General features: G+C 39.4%; 1 protein-coding gene across 1 annotated transcript in view; it reads left to right on the forward strand.

Moving 5' to 3' along the window:
* grk3 (G protein-coupled receptor kinase 3) overlaps nt 1–12,889 on the forward strand; it is a 76,855-nt gene that overhangs the window by 42,511 nt on the left and 21,455 nt on the right. The window contains exons 4-13 of the mRNA XM_041969287.1: nt 1–18; nt 2,595–2,669; nt 4,116–4,177; nt 4,293–4,344; nt 6,256–6,347; nt 6,459–6,558; nt 8,401–8,479; nt 8,951–9,081; nt 10,756–10,850; nt 12,095–12,202. The exon at nt 1–18 is cut by the window's left edge and continues 84 nt beyond it. Of these exons, the coding sequence (XP_041825221.1) occupies nt 1–18; nt 2,595–2,669; nt 4,116–4,177; nt 4,293–4,344; nt 6,256–6,347; nt 6,459–6,558; nt 8,401–8,479; nt 8,951–9,081; nt 10,756–10,850; nt 12,095–12,202 (812 nt within the window). The remainder of the gene's footprint in view (nt 19–2,594; nt 2,670–4,115; nt 4,178–4,292; nt 4,345–6,255; nt 6,348–6,458; nt 6,559–8,400; nt 8,480–8,950; nt 9,082–10,755; nt 10,851–12,094; nt 12,203–12,889) is intronic.

Consider the following 12,889-nt stretch of genomic DNA (forward strand, 5'->3'; position numbering starts at 1 on the left):
CTGCTGTCCTGTTCACATGTGAGCGCTTCACACTCGCGGCCACGGTGCACGTCACTCATGCACTGGTGGGCGGGTCAAGCACATGCAGAGCACACGGCACACACCTGCTGTTGATCTCATGGTGGTTCTAAGACCATGGATCCAGTTACACTTAACTTTTTCTGTTTTTGATTTGTAATGTAAAAATGTCTGTAGAAGTGCAACCGTTTTAGTCCCAGTCAACATGCAGACATATTTAGTCAGATTATGAGACTAAAATGATGTAAAATGAATGTATCAGTAGATATAGCAGCATAAAGGCCGACCAAAACAAGAAACCTTGCTAAAACCTTTCTCATCTGCATATCATTCTCTCAAGTCTTGGCTTTCAGGAGAAAAGTTTTAAAATAAATACACAACAGAAACTATTGACATATTTACACTTTTTCCTTATTCACAGTAATTTCTGCTACCTTTTTACCTCCTATCCTCACCAAACTGACTCCAACTCAGCTGCTTTTTGGTGCCACCGTGCATCAGAAACTTCTTCTTGGTTTTATTCCAGCCATAGATGAGCATTATTTTTCTTCTTCTCAGACACACACGGAACTTTCCGCTCACTTGTTGATCTTTGGTGGCTCGTGATTGGATGATACAGTTAATTTAAGCTCTTTGATTGGTGGAAAGTTTGAGAGGAAGTGGCTTGATCATCATTTCTGAGTCAAAATAGGGATCTGTTAGCAGCATAGTAGTGATAGTAATATTTTTTTAATCAAAAATGTATAATGGTATTATCATGGATCACTCATTGTGGACTTAACATATAGAGTCCTAAAATAAACACGATATTATGCGACTGGATTATAAACCTCCTGGACGGATATAAATGCCTGGAAAACGTCCGTATATCACCTGAAGGGTAAACTATCCATCACAATTTACCCCCCAGAGTTACACACTAAGAAATTGTTCCCAATAAAAGTGAAAGCACTCGGGGGCGCCAGACATCTAGCGGAGTTTTAAAGTAATATATAAGGTGTGTTTTTTTTCTTGTATCCATGAAAACTTGATGTACATTGTGAAAAATGGAATCAACTCAAGTCTCATTTGAGCTGGTAAAGATTAAAGGAAAGTGACATACCAGCTGTTTCCAGTCTGAGCCGACAAACTCTAAACATGCAACCAACTGACATCTTGGATTTGTTGTAATATGAAAGATATTCCCAGAGATGAGAGCAATTTCAGAAAATGAGCTCTCTCCATTTTCCAGTTGTGGATGTTCTCCAGAGTTTCTACTGACCTGCAGTTTTCTGGGAGTTTGTTCCACATGTGAGGAGCATATGCTGCCTCTTCATGATGAGTTCTGACTCTACGAACAGAAAGTAGATTTGACCCTGATGACCTGAGGGATCTGGTTGGTTCATAACGAAATGGAAGATCCTGAATGTATTTTGGCCCTAAACCATTCAGTGCGTTGAAAACTAATTGCATGATTTTGATGTCCATGTAAAGATCTGAGGACTGGAGTTATACAATCCACTTTCTTGGTCTTAGTGAGACCAAACTGCAGCTGTCTGATGGACTTTAGGTAGACCTGTAAGGACAGTGCTACAGCAGTCTAGTCTACTAAAGATAATTGTCTAAATTCTGCTGCTACATCAGTCCTTTAATCCTCAAGATGTTCTTTAAATGATAAAAGGCTGACTTCACAGCAGTCTTAATTCAGGCCTTAGTCCACTACTCCCAGATTTCTGGCTTGTCTTCATTTAACTGAAGGAAGTTCTGGCACATCTAGTCTTTATCTTGATCGATACATGTAATCAGTGTTTGGATCGGGCTATAGTCTCCTGGTGAGATGAGGTTATGTAGATTTGTGTGCCATCAGTATAATTATTATAACATATTTACTTGTTTTTTATAATTTGAGTCAGTGGGAGCATGTAGATGTTGATGGACAAAGGCCCCAAGATGGAGCCCTGGGGAATTCCACAGATTATCTTTGTTCATTTAGATTTATCGACGTCTATAGACCCAAAATAGTCCCTGGTTTTTACGTAGGACTCAAACCAGTGAAGTGCTTATAGCTGGTCTATAAGAAGCTGTGGTTGACCGTGTGTGACAGCTGAGGTCCGGTCGTACTCGGACTGAAATGTTGCTGCTGTTTGTGTTCAAGAAGGTGTCACTGAAGACCTGCAGTATTTAATTTCACCCACCCGATGAGCTAGTTTTAAAAGGTTGAAAAACTGTTGGTGGGTGTTGATCAGGAGGTCAAAACCACACTTCAAATTCAGAAACCTTAAACTTCCACCACCTCTAATCTGCTGTGTTCAATTGTATAAGGTCCACCTTCATCACCAACACTCCACCCTGCAGCTCTCTGTTCACCTGCAAGGCACCAGTTTGGCATGCAACGTCACTGCTGCTGTCCAAAGGGAGAACGTTAATAAACAAACCACCCACCCACTCGCAGCTATCGGCTCTGTTCTCAGTAGCAGCAGCAGCTGCATTTTACACCAGGGGATGCACATCCTCATACACAGAAAACAGAACTGAAACGACTGCTTTCAGCTGCATCTTTAATGACCCCTCATTTTATTTCCTCCTCTTTGTTGCAGCCATTTTCCAAGAAAGCAGTGGACCATGTGCAGAGTCATTTGGCAAAGAAGCAGGTTCCTCCAACTCTCTTCCAGGTAAAAGATCCCAACAGCAGCAGATGATGCAGCTGCAGTCTCTAGTTTTCTAATTTCCTATAAAACGATGACGTAAAAATAAAGAAAGGCACATCTAAACAAGCTCAGACACAAACCTTCACAAATGAAATGTGTCCCGTCTCAGTAATGACTGAGGTCGCACATTTTGAGGGTGTTAAACACACACAATCCTATTTTTATTTTATCTGAGGACACATGCAATTCAACCTCCATCTGAGACATAAACCCACTTCTCTGTTTTTGCATTTTAAACAGCTAGAAATCTGCTTCACATGAACATGTTTGGCCTTTAAACAAAGTTTTAGACGGCAAAAAGTCCTCACTTTTTACAGACACTAGGATGGATTCAGTCTAAAAACCTGACAGACTATTTTAATTATGTTGCTGCAGATCAGAACTGTAAGTTCGTGTAAGTTCCTGAATATTCTGCTGCTTCATCCGCAGATGATGCAAGCTGCTCTGTGGAAGTTAAGAGTAGTAGCTGAGATAATCTGGCTTCATTTTTCCCACTGACTGCTGAGCTGTTAAGCTAATAGACAACATTCAGAAACCTGGATCAAATCCTCTTTTCCCCTTGCTCCAGCTGGCAGATTCAGGTTCATCCAGGTGTCTGAAATTAGGATGTTTACATGTGCAAATGGAAGAGACAAGTTACTTCAAATGGTTACTCTCAGAGGGAGTTTCTCCTTTCAGTCGGACCTCTGAGACCAAAACAATCACATGTGGTGTTTCCATCCAGCTTATTTGTTCCTAAAACACCGTCATGTGATTGGTTGAAAATAACTTTGTGACGTGACTAACTGTCAGGAAACACGTTTGATCAGCAAAATGTGAGTTTCTCATTTCCATGTGACTCAAGTGTTTACAAAACTGTCACCAAGTGCAGCTCAGAGAGCGCTGTGTGTTTCTCTCTCCCAAAGATCAAGTCCGGCGTTGCGTTTGGCCGTGAACTAAAGCAGGATTATTGTTAAACTCCACATTTTCAGATTCACACCACTGGTTATTTAGCATCTGTTGTTGAAAAGGCCACCCAGGAGAACATAACGCAGAGCAAAACAGACAAAGTTTTCTTTCAGTTCGCTAAATCTAATCAACTATTGTCTCCAAGACCACAGCATGGCTCCTCTTCTGGTTAAAAAATGATCCCCAGTGACTGTTTTTCCTTAAACGTCAACTGTCAACCTGTCAGTGTTCAAAACTTTTCAAACATGACTGTTCAGCAATATTATTATTAATTTTTTTAAAATGAGCCAAAGAAAATCATACATACAATCATATACTCACTAGGGACAGAGTTTAGGAGTATGTTCTCTACGGCTAATAGAGAGAAAACCTGCTAGGATCCAACTTGCAATAAAACTGCTTCCTTCATGTTGCTGTGAAATGAGCCTCTGATTCCTCACGTTTTTGTGTTTGCTCCTGCAGCCTTACATCGTAGAGATCTGCGACAGTTTGAGAGGGAAGATCTTCCAGAAGTACATCGAGAGGTGAGGCGACAGAGATGGAAACTGAAGCAATTTCTTTGTTTTTTGTCTTTTTTTGCTTTGGCTTCGTAGATTAAACTCACCTTTTAAATCGCTCTCATCTCTCTTTTACCCTCAGTGACAAGTTTACTCGTTTTTGCCAGTGGAAGAACGTGGAGCTCAACATCCACGTGAGTACAAGCTTTTGAAGTCAGTTTAACACCTTTGATCCACATCAGAGGATTTCTTCCTTCAGACTAAACTCTGCATGCAGGTTTTTCTGTATGTACACAGGTATTTGAACCGCCACAGGATGGAACTGAATCTAATTTTTAATCCTTTTGTTCTTCATCTTCCTCCAGGTGGTGTGTAGTTGTACAAGAGGGGTTAGAATCCAGTTCTTATAATCTTTAGGGGGAATTCTTTACACCAAATCACTGATCTGTTGTCAGTTTCTCTTTGTGATGGACCCACGAACTGTGTGTTATATTTAAAATATTGTTCTGATATTTTGATCGCAAGTCAGATATATTATCTGTTCACCTGTGTGGATTCCTGTCTGACAAATTAATATTCTGGGTGCTTTTAAAGCAAAATACAGAGGTCCTAATATACAGGATAAAGTAATTCTTTTAATACATCTTGTTTAAGCAAAAGAAGCAGTAAAATATCAAAGAAAGCAAATTAAATTAATTACAAGAAAATAAAACATACCACAAAAAACCTTTACTGGATCTGATGTCAGTTCTAGTTTGAAAGTCTGAAAGCAGTAAACAGTCCTGTATGTTGTGACTGAATGTCTGACAGCACAGCACTGGGACACAGTGTAGTCGAGGAAAGTGATGTTCTCATCTGCACATGGGAGTTTCATCCGAATCGGTTTTAAATCCTGCAGCCAGTAACGCTGTCCACATGCATTCTCAGGTGTACCACCTCACCTGCTCGCTCATCATCCCGTTCATCCAGTGGGGACTTTGTAAATGCAGACATCTTTATTTTATGTAAATTGTCCTTTATATCAACATCACTGTCAGAGCCACAAGTTTCTGCAGAAGCTTGAAGAAACTATTTTGCTAACATTTGCAACATGTTTCCATGGAAACACATGAATTTATTTTACTCTGACTTTAAACTATACAAAGCCCAAATCACTAGTAAGACTACCTCCTTCAGATAAAGATGATGCATATCTGATTTCAGTCATTTCCAGCTCTTGATAAGAACGAGCTGATGAAAACAACTCTTTGCTTGTTTGCTTTGAGAGAAAATAAAAGAATATCTTTTTGTGGGGAAGCTGAGAGCGTTTCCAGCTGCGTGGGAGCCTGAACGACTCAAAGCAAGACGATCGCAGATCTGCCTCCTGCATTCATGAGACGTTGAACTACATAACTAAATAACATGGACAGCCAGAAACAAACTAGTATTAATAATCTTTTATGGGAAATGTGCATGTGTGTCTGAACCTGGTTTTGAGCTCCGTAGTTCACTGTTTATCTGCATGAGGAATTGGTTATGGCTGAGTTAAGAAAAATAACTGGAAAGGAAATGTGGGACTATATTATGATGAGGGGAAGTGAGGAATACAGGTTGCACCGGTTCTGCTGTTAAGCTGAATGAGGTGCTTTGTTCTGAAACTGATCAGGTTTGATGTTTAAGCTGCAGGACAGTAAATACTCTAGTTTACGCACCCGTTAATAAAACATCTATTCACATAACAAATCACGTCATTGTCTGGAAGTCTGAGTCTGGAAAGTGATCAGACTTTCAAACAAAAAAAAGTCAGCTGTTAGTTTGACTCCATCATGCCCACACTAAGCAGGCCGTGTAAACATTGCATCATGGACTGACGGGTCACTCAGTTGGATCATCTCGGTGACTCATACTGGATCAAAACAGTCTTTAATCCTGAGATCGGCAACATTTTTCTGCACCTGATGTTTGTTGTGCTGAGTTATAACAACCGGCTGACCTGTGGGACTTTATTGATTTATCAAAAGTCATAAAAAAATATAATACTACTAATAGTTGTTTTTGGTGGAAAATCTCTCTACACAATGCTTGTCCTTGTTTTTAAAATCCCTCTGCTTCTTTGTTTCCCTCAGCTGACCATGAATGACTTCAGCGTGCATCGAATCATCGGCAGGGGCGGCTTTGGAGAGGTGTACGGCTGCAGGAAGGCCGACACGGGGAAGATGTAAGGGAGGGAGGGAGGGGGTTGTGCAGAATAAACCTGTTAAAAGAAACAAACAACACAGCCACTCCTTGATGTGGGTGTTTGTAATGTGTGCTGTTGTTCGGATGTCAGGTACGCCATGAAGTGTTTGGACAAGAAGAGGATCAAGATGAAGCAGGGGGAGACTCTGGCGCTTAACGAGAGAATCATGCTGTCGTTAGTCAGCACGGGGGTGAGTTCAACAGCAGCCGCTACATAACGAGCTAACGCTAACATGCTCGCCATAACTGCTCATGTCTGAGCTGTCGCTGGTGAAACGGGAACATTTGATTCAAAGTATTTTCATTTACAAACATCTGGAAGGTATCATAATGTCATAATTCCCATTACGTCAAACAGCATTTAAACCACACGCAACAAAATTCAGTTTACAGGTAGAAATGATGCTTAAAGTCCGGGTAATCCTGGCCAGGGTTCGATGGATTTAAAGAAACGGAAGAGTTAGATGCAAGCTCTCAAAGACCAGCAGCTATTTTTAGATTTTTCTTCATGTCACGTTTATAGTTTGATTAACTAAACATTCTTTAATGAACGTTATCGTGTTATTGAAAGTAAATTCTTCCGCAACAAAATGAGACACATAAAGACAAATTCTGGAAAAGACTATGGGCTTAAATTAAGAATAAATACATAGAAATTGACAAATACATAATATAAATATATATATATATATATATATATATATATATATATATATATATATATATATATATGACAAATTCAGTGATCCACCATAGTTGTTTGTTTAGTTACATAATTTACACCTTTACATTTTCTTTTCCTCAGCAGCAATAGTATAAACATACATGTCCCTACACCATTATTATTACACACCACTCAGTTTAACAATTATACACAATAACAGATTTATCCAGAAATAAAACCGAAGAGCAACACAATATTTCTGGCTTTAAAGACACTTTTTACCATACTGGATTTTCAAGTTTATATTTACTTAAAATGTCTTTTTTATACTTTCTATTATTCTAATGTTTTTATTTAGCTTTAAATAATCTGGTAAACTGTTCTATGATTTTACCTCTGAGACTGAAACACACATACCTGTAAAGTTGTCTTTATAAAAACAAATTCTTAATTTTATTTAAAGTAAATTAACCCTTAGGCTGAAAATTATCTGTGCTTTTTAAACTAAATAAAATCTAGAAAATTTAGAGATTAATTTCTATATCTTGCTTCTTCTGCATGGTATTGATTGTTTGTATAAAACTAGTTTACCTCTACAGGAACTCGTGTGTAATAGAATGAATGTACATTATAAAGTAAATAATGCTTTCTGGTTGAGTAAATGCCTTGTTTTTCCCGGGGACAGCAATGCTCCGTGCAAACATCCCCTTAACATAATTAATATGTGGTTTCACAGAGGAATTTAATTTCATTTACTTTCTCTGTGTTTAAATTATCAATGATGAATTTCATCCATCAGATTCTTCTACTCAAATATGAATCTATTTGTCACAACAAACATTTTAATGAATGTTTCTTTAATTTAACGTAATGAGTGAAAACTGCAGCTGCAGTTTTTTTTCCCCTCAGAGTTCAGAAACAGACTTTGGTGGACAGTTCAGGTGAATCTGATGAAGTAGCCTTCTAATGCAGGAAGTGCTGTTCATGCAGAAGAAGCAGACAGTGAATTCTCAAACCTGATTGGATTGATCAGTTATGTTCCGTATTTTACAGTTAGATATTTTGCATTGAAAAAAAAAAACCAGAAAAAAATGACACGACACTCTGAACCTGAAACCTGAAACGGTTTAATGTTGTTTTCAGTGAGACCTGCCATCATACAGCAGATGCAAAAATAGATCAATGTTGGGTCAAATGATGGAATATTAAAGTGAGAAAGTGAAAGTTGGTGTTTATATTTGCTTGTTTTTACTCTCCTAAATGTGAGGATCTGGGAATCGTCGCAGTAAACTTTTACTTTTACCATCGTTGATGTTTATGTGGAACTTTTAACTGGAATTCACTCAGTCTGTGTGTCGTCCTTTTCCAGGACTGCCCGTTCATCGTGTGTATGACATACGCCTTCCACACGCCCGACAAGCTGTGCTTCATCCTGGATCTGATGAATGGTAGGCTGACCCCCCCCGCCCATCCTGCATTAAACTCCATCCTCATTCGATCCATCCTAAGACAGAAAGATCAGATTACTCAGACTCTGGTCATTCGTCCTCCCCAGAGAGCTCGATTGGATTTTGACCTCCCTGATTAAGCTTCGCACCGCAACGACCTGCCTGTTTTAGCTTATCTAACATCCTCACTGCTGGCGTTTCCTCCTCAGGAGCCGCCAGCGAGGAACCAGCTTCATCAGAGGCTGAGTCACTTTTCAAAGACGGCAGAGTCATCGGCGTGCAGTTTACATTACCAGGCTGCACGCTGTCGGCCTCAGCTGAGCTATAAATACAGTCAATAGATGTTAGGACCAAGACAGGCCTTCCATTCATTCCTGCTTCTCCTCCCAGCTAGTTATTACAGCCTCTCTGTGGCTCCTGACTAAAGCTGAGGTGTTGTGAGATGCTAACCCACCCTACATTTGTGTTTAGGGGGCGACCTGCACTACCACCTGTCTCAGCACGGCGTCTTCAGTGAGAAGGAGATGCGTTTCTACGCGGCTGAAATCATCCTGGGCCTGGAGCACATGCACAACCGCTTCGTCGTCTACAGAGACCTCAAGGTAGACCCAAATCCTCGTCCCAGGGGTGGCGTGAGCCTCAGTTAAAAGAAAACAGTATCCTGTGTCTTCACTGACCGACTTTATTATATCTAGTTTAAATCTAGAAAAAAAAAAAAGGTTGGGAGAGAGGTACTGGAAGACATACAAGTAGCAGCATATTTTTTAGGTTCTCCAATCAGGAGATTAATTGATGACAGGTGAGGGTGTCACCATTAGGTATAAAAGGAGCACCCACCATTAATCATCAATAAGTAAAGTATTACAAATAAAGTGACTCAAGGAATTTATTTGTCATGTCACATGTTTTCACATGAAGTGGTACTGCAGACAGTAAGGCAGCATACATATAATGATTGACAACCACATGGTCTCAGGAGGACTTCAGAAAACCATTTTCACCAAACACAATCAACATCACTGCATCCAGAACTGGAACCTGACACTGGATTACACAAGACAGAAGCTATAAATCATCTCGGGGATGGTATGGGGGTAGAGAGCACCAGCATCCATGGCGAGTGTGAAGCCACCACTGATGCAGAGAAGGATGCTGGAATTAAAGACATCAAGATTTGAGCTGCAGAAATCTTGTATTTGAATGGAATGGACCCAGATTCGGTGTCCTTAGTTCCCCAAACTATTAAAAAATCAAATTAAAAGGACGCTGATGGAACACAATAGAAACATGACTCTATCCAACTTCCACTAAGTGTGTTGCTGCAGAAGATTCTACATCTATTTCTATGTTCTAAATACAATGAAGATTTTCAGTAAAGATGCTGAAAATCATTTCTTTGTACTTGTGTCTGTTAAGTTAGGGTTCAAACAAGTAAGGACAAGTTTGGAACGTGTTCCCACAAGTTGCTCCGTTTGGCTGCACAATATTTTCTCTTGGTTCATCCCAGAAAAATCAAATTCATAACATCTGTTAATGAATTAAGTGTTAAAATACTATTTTGACCTCTGATTCAACCACTAAATGTGAATTAATCTAGAAAAGACTCTTCAAAAGCGTTATTTTTTCCTGTTGTTATGAGATGTGTGTGTCCTTAAATCTTCAGTAGGAGCTTTTCTTCTGGAAAACATGGACTCAAAATTTGTGTTCATAGGACTTTTAACACCACATTTCAGCTTAAGTTAGTTTATGTCTCAGGTGATTGATATTCCAACAAAAATTATGAAAATTTACATACATTTAAATTCTCTTCTAAAACCTTCAAAATAAAAGCACATTCCTTCCTGCTGCCTCGATATAAAACACACAACATTCAGGTTTGTTTTGTAGAAAACTTAAGGAAAGAAAGCATACGCTTGTGAAAGTCCACCACACCCCCACTCAAGCTCTCTGAGCCGTAGATACATATCAGCAACGTTTTTATCTGTCCTGTTTTTCCTCCAATCCCCCTGTTTGGACTGGTTGCCATAATAACAGATACATTTTTTTGGAAGTCGGGGAACAGTTTTAAAGCTAGAGTAAACAAAGTGTGATGCGGATGAAACTTTGAGGCCGAGTCTTGGAGAGTAAATGATTTAGAGAGGACAACCAGGACAAGAGGTTTTCTCTTATATCGTCTGTCTGCTAACTCCAGTGGTGAATTAGTGAAATCTCCAGCTTTGTGATGTCATCTCTCACATCCTGCATTAGCATCACCCTCTCTCGCTCTCCCCCATCAGCCAGCTAACATCCTGTTGGACGAGCACGGTCACGTTCGGATCTCGGACCTCGGCCTGGCCTGCGACTTCTCCAAGAAGAAGCCCCACGCTAGCGTGTAAGTGCACATCTCTCTGTTTAGCTACATTAATTTAACAATTAATGCTACTCAGAGATTTTTATCAACTTCCTGTGGTTGTGCTTATTCTGACTCATCCTATCATTCTAACAACTCAAGACAACACCCCACAGAATCTTTCTCTCATGTCTTGATCAGCTTTATTTATCTTAAATGAACACCGGGGCACAGATGTTTGTCTGAAATTAGAATTTAATCTGTTTTTGACGTCCACTTTACGTTAACCTGTCACCATTTTTACTACTTAAAACGACGGAAACGCTGCAAAATGATGACCTAAACTATGCAGATTTTAGTGAAATATCAAAAATATCTATAAAAAATTCTGTACTGTCACTTTTCTGTCCTGTTTTAAACTTTTATAGATTTTTAGGGATATTTTTTTACATTTTGTCATTCATGTTCTACAGCTCTTCTTATTTTCAGGTCAAGTTAGATTCGTTTTCAGTAGATAGATTTGATGTTTTATGTTTGTTTAATGAAATAAAATAGGAGTTTTAAACCTGAGCTGTTTTGGTTTTCAGTCAGCTGACAGGATTTAACCCTTAAAGGTCTGAGTTCATGCCAATGTGATCAGATGGTGCTTTTCAAAGCGTCACAGCAACAAAAAAAGGAAAGAGGTTGCCAACAACGTCTCCCGGATGTGGAGATTTTAAACACCTCCCAGTCTTTGTTTGGCATCAATAGACCATCTGATACCGGAAATATGAACCTTTAAATTTGATAGCACACAAAAATGTCCTCTACCGGAGGTGTTAGATCAGGTGTAATGTTTCTTTTAATCTATTCATCCTTTTTATATCATTTTGTCACAGAAAAAAGGTTAAATCAGCTTTTAGTTTGTTCAATCAGGACTCGATGATTTCTGTGATTTTTCTTTTAGCCAAGTATATAATTAAAGTGGAAAAAACAATGATTAGATTATGAAGATGAAGCTGGACATGTAGATGTTAACAATATTTCTGTGGTAAATGAAGACAAAGGAACTAAATAAGCCCAGACCCTTCAGGTTGAAGTGTGCTGCAGACATTTGTTGGATTCTGTCTGTAAAATCATCCTGATCTACACCAGGAGAAAGAGTTGAGCAGACTTGTTGATAACCAGATTGCAGATAAGAATAAACAGGAAATTTACCAGTTTTACACCCTCTTTAATGTGGCTGCAGTGTGTACTTGTGTGTTTTATTGCCGTTGAGTGTTTAACATGATGTGTGTGTGTTGCAGCGGTACTCATGGCTACATGGCTCCGGAGGTCCTGCAGAAGGGGACGGCGTACGACAGCAGCGCAGACTGGTTCTCTTTAGGCTGCATGCTCTTCAAGCTCCTCCGAGGGTAACAACTCCAGCTTTCCCTGCTCCTCTCTCATCTTCTCCTCCTCCTCTTCCTCCTCCTCTTCACTCCCACCATGTCCTGACTTCCTGTCTGCTTTGAAACCTCTCGTGGCTCTCAGAGCGAACCTGATTGAATCACTTCTCCTCCTCTGCCTGCTCGCCTTCTGTTTGGTGTGTTTGATCTTGTTTGTGTGTGAGAGCGTGTGTGTGTTTGTGTGTGTGCGTGCACTTTTGATGTGGAGTGTGTAAATGCCATAGGTCTGTGCCCTGTAGGTCAGAAAACAGGTAAAAGGTGTGTGTGTGTGTGTGTCTGTGTGTGTGTGTGTTTGGTGCTTTGTCTGGGATTTTTTTTTCATTGATGTTTGGATCTGTGTGTGAGAGGCTGACTGAATGTTTCCAATACAAAGAAACACATTTGTGTCATCATCATCATCAGCAGTAACTTTTTCTGTATTCCTTCATCAGATGAAGGTTTTACAGTGCACCCAAAAGTATTCACAGTGCTTCACTTTTCCCATAATTTCTTATGTTTTTTTTTTTTTTTTTACAAATTAAAATAAATAAATTTTATTTCCCAAAATTCTACACACAACATCCCATAATGATCACATGGAAAAAGGTTTTGTCAAATGTTTGCAAATTTATTAAAAAATAAAAAACTTAGAAATTGCATGTTCATCAGTATTCA

The sequence above is a fragment of the Melanotaenia boesemani genome, chromosome 19 (assembly GCF_017639745.1).
Source record: "Melanotaenia boesemani isolate fMelBoe1 chromosome 19, fMelBoe1.pri, whole genome shotgun sequence".
NCBI classification, from domain to species: domain Eukaryota; kingdom Metazoa; phylum Chordata; class Actinopteri; order Atheriniformes; family Melanotaeniidae; genus Melanotaenia; species Melanotaenia boesemani.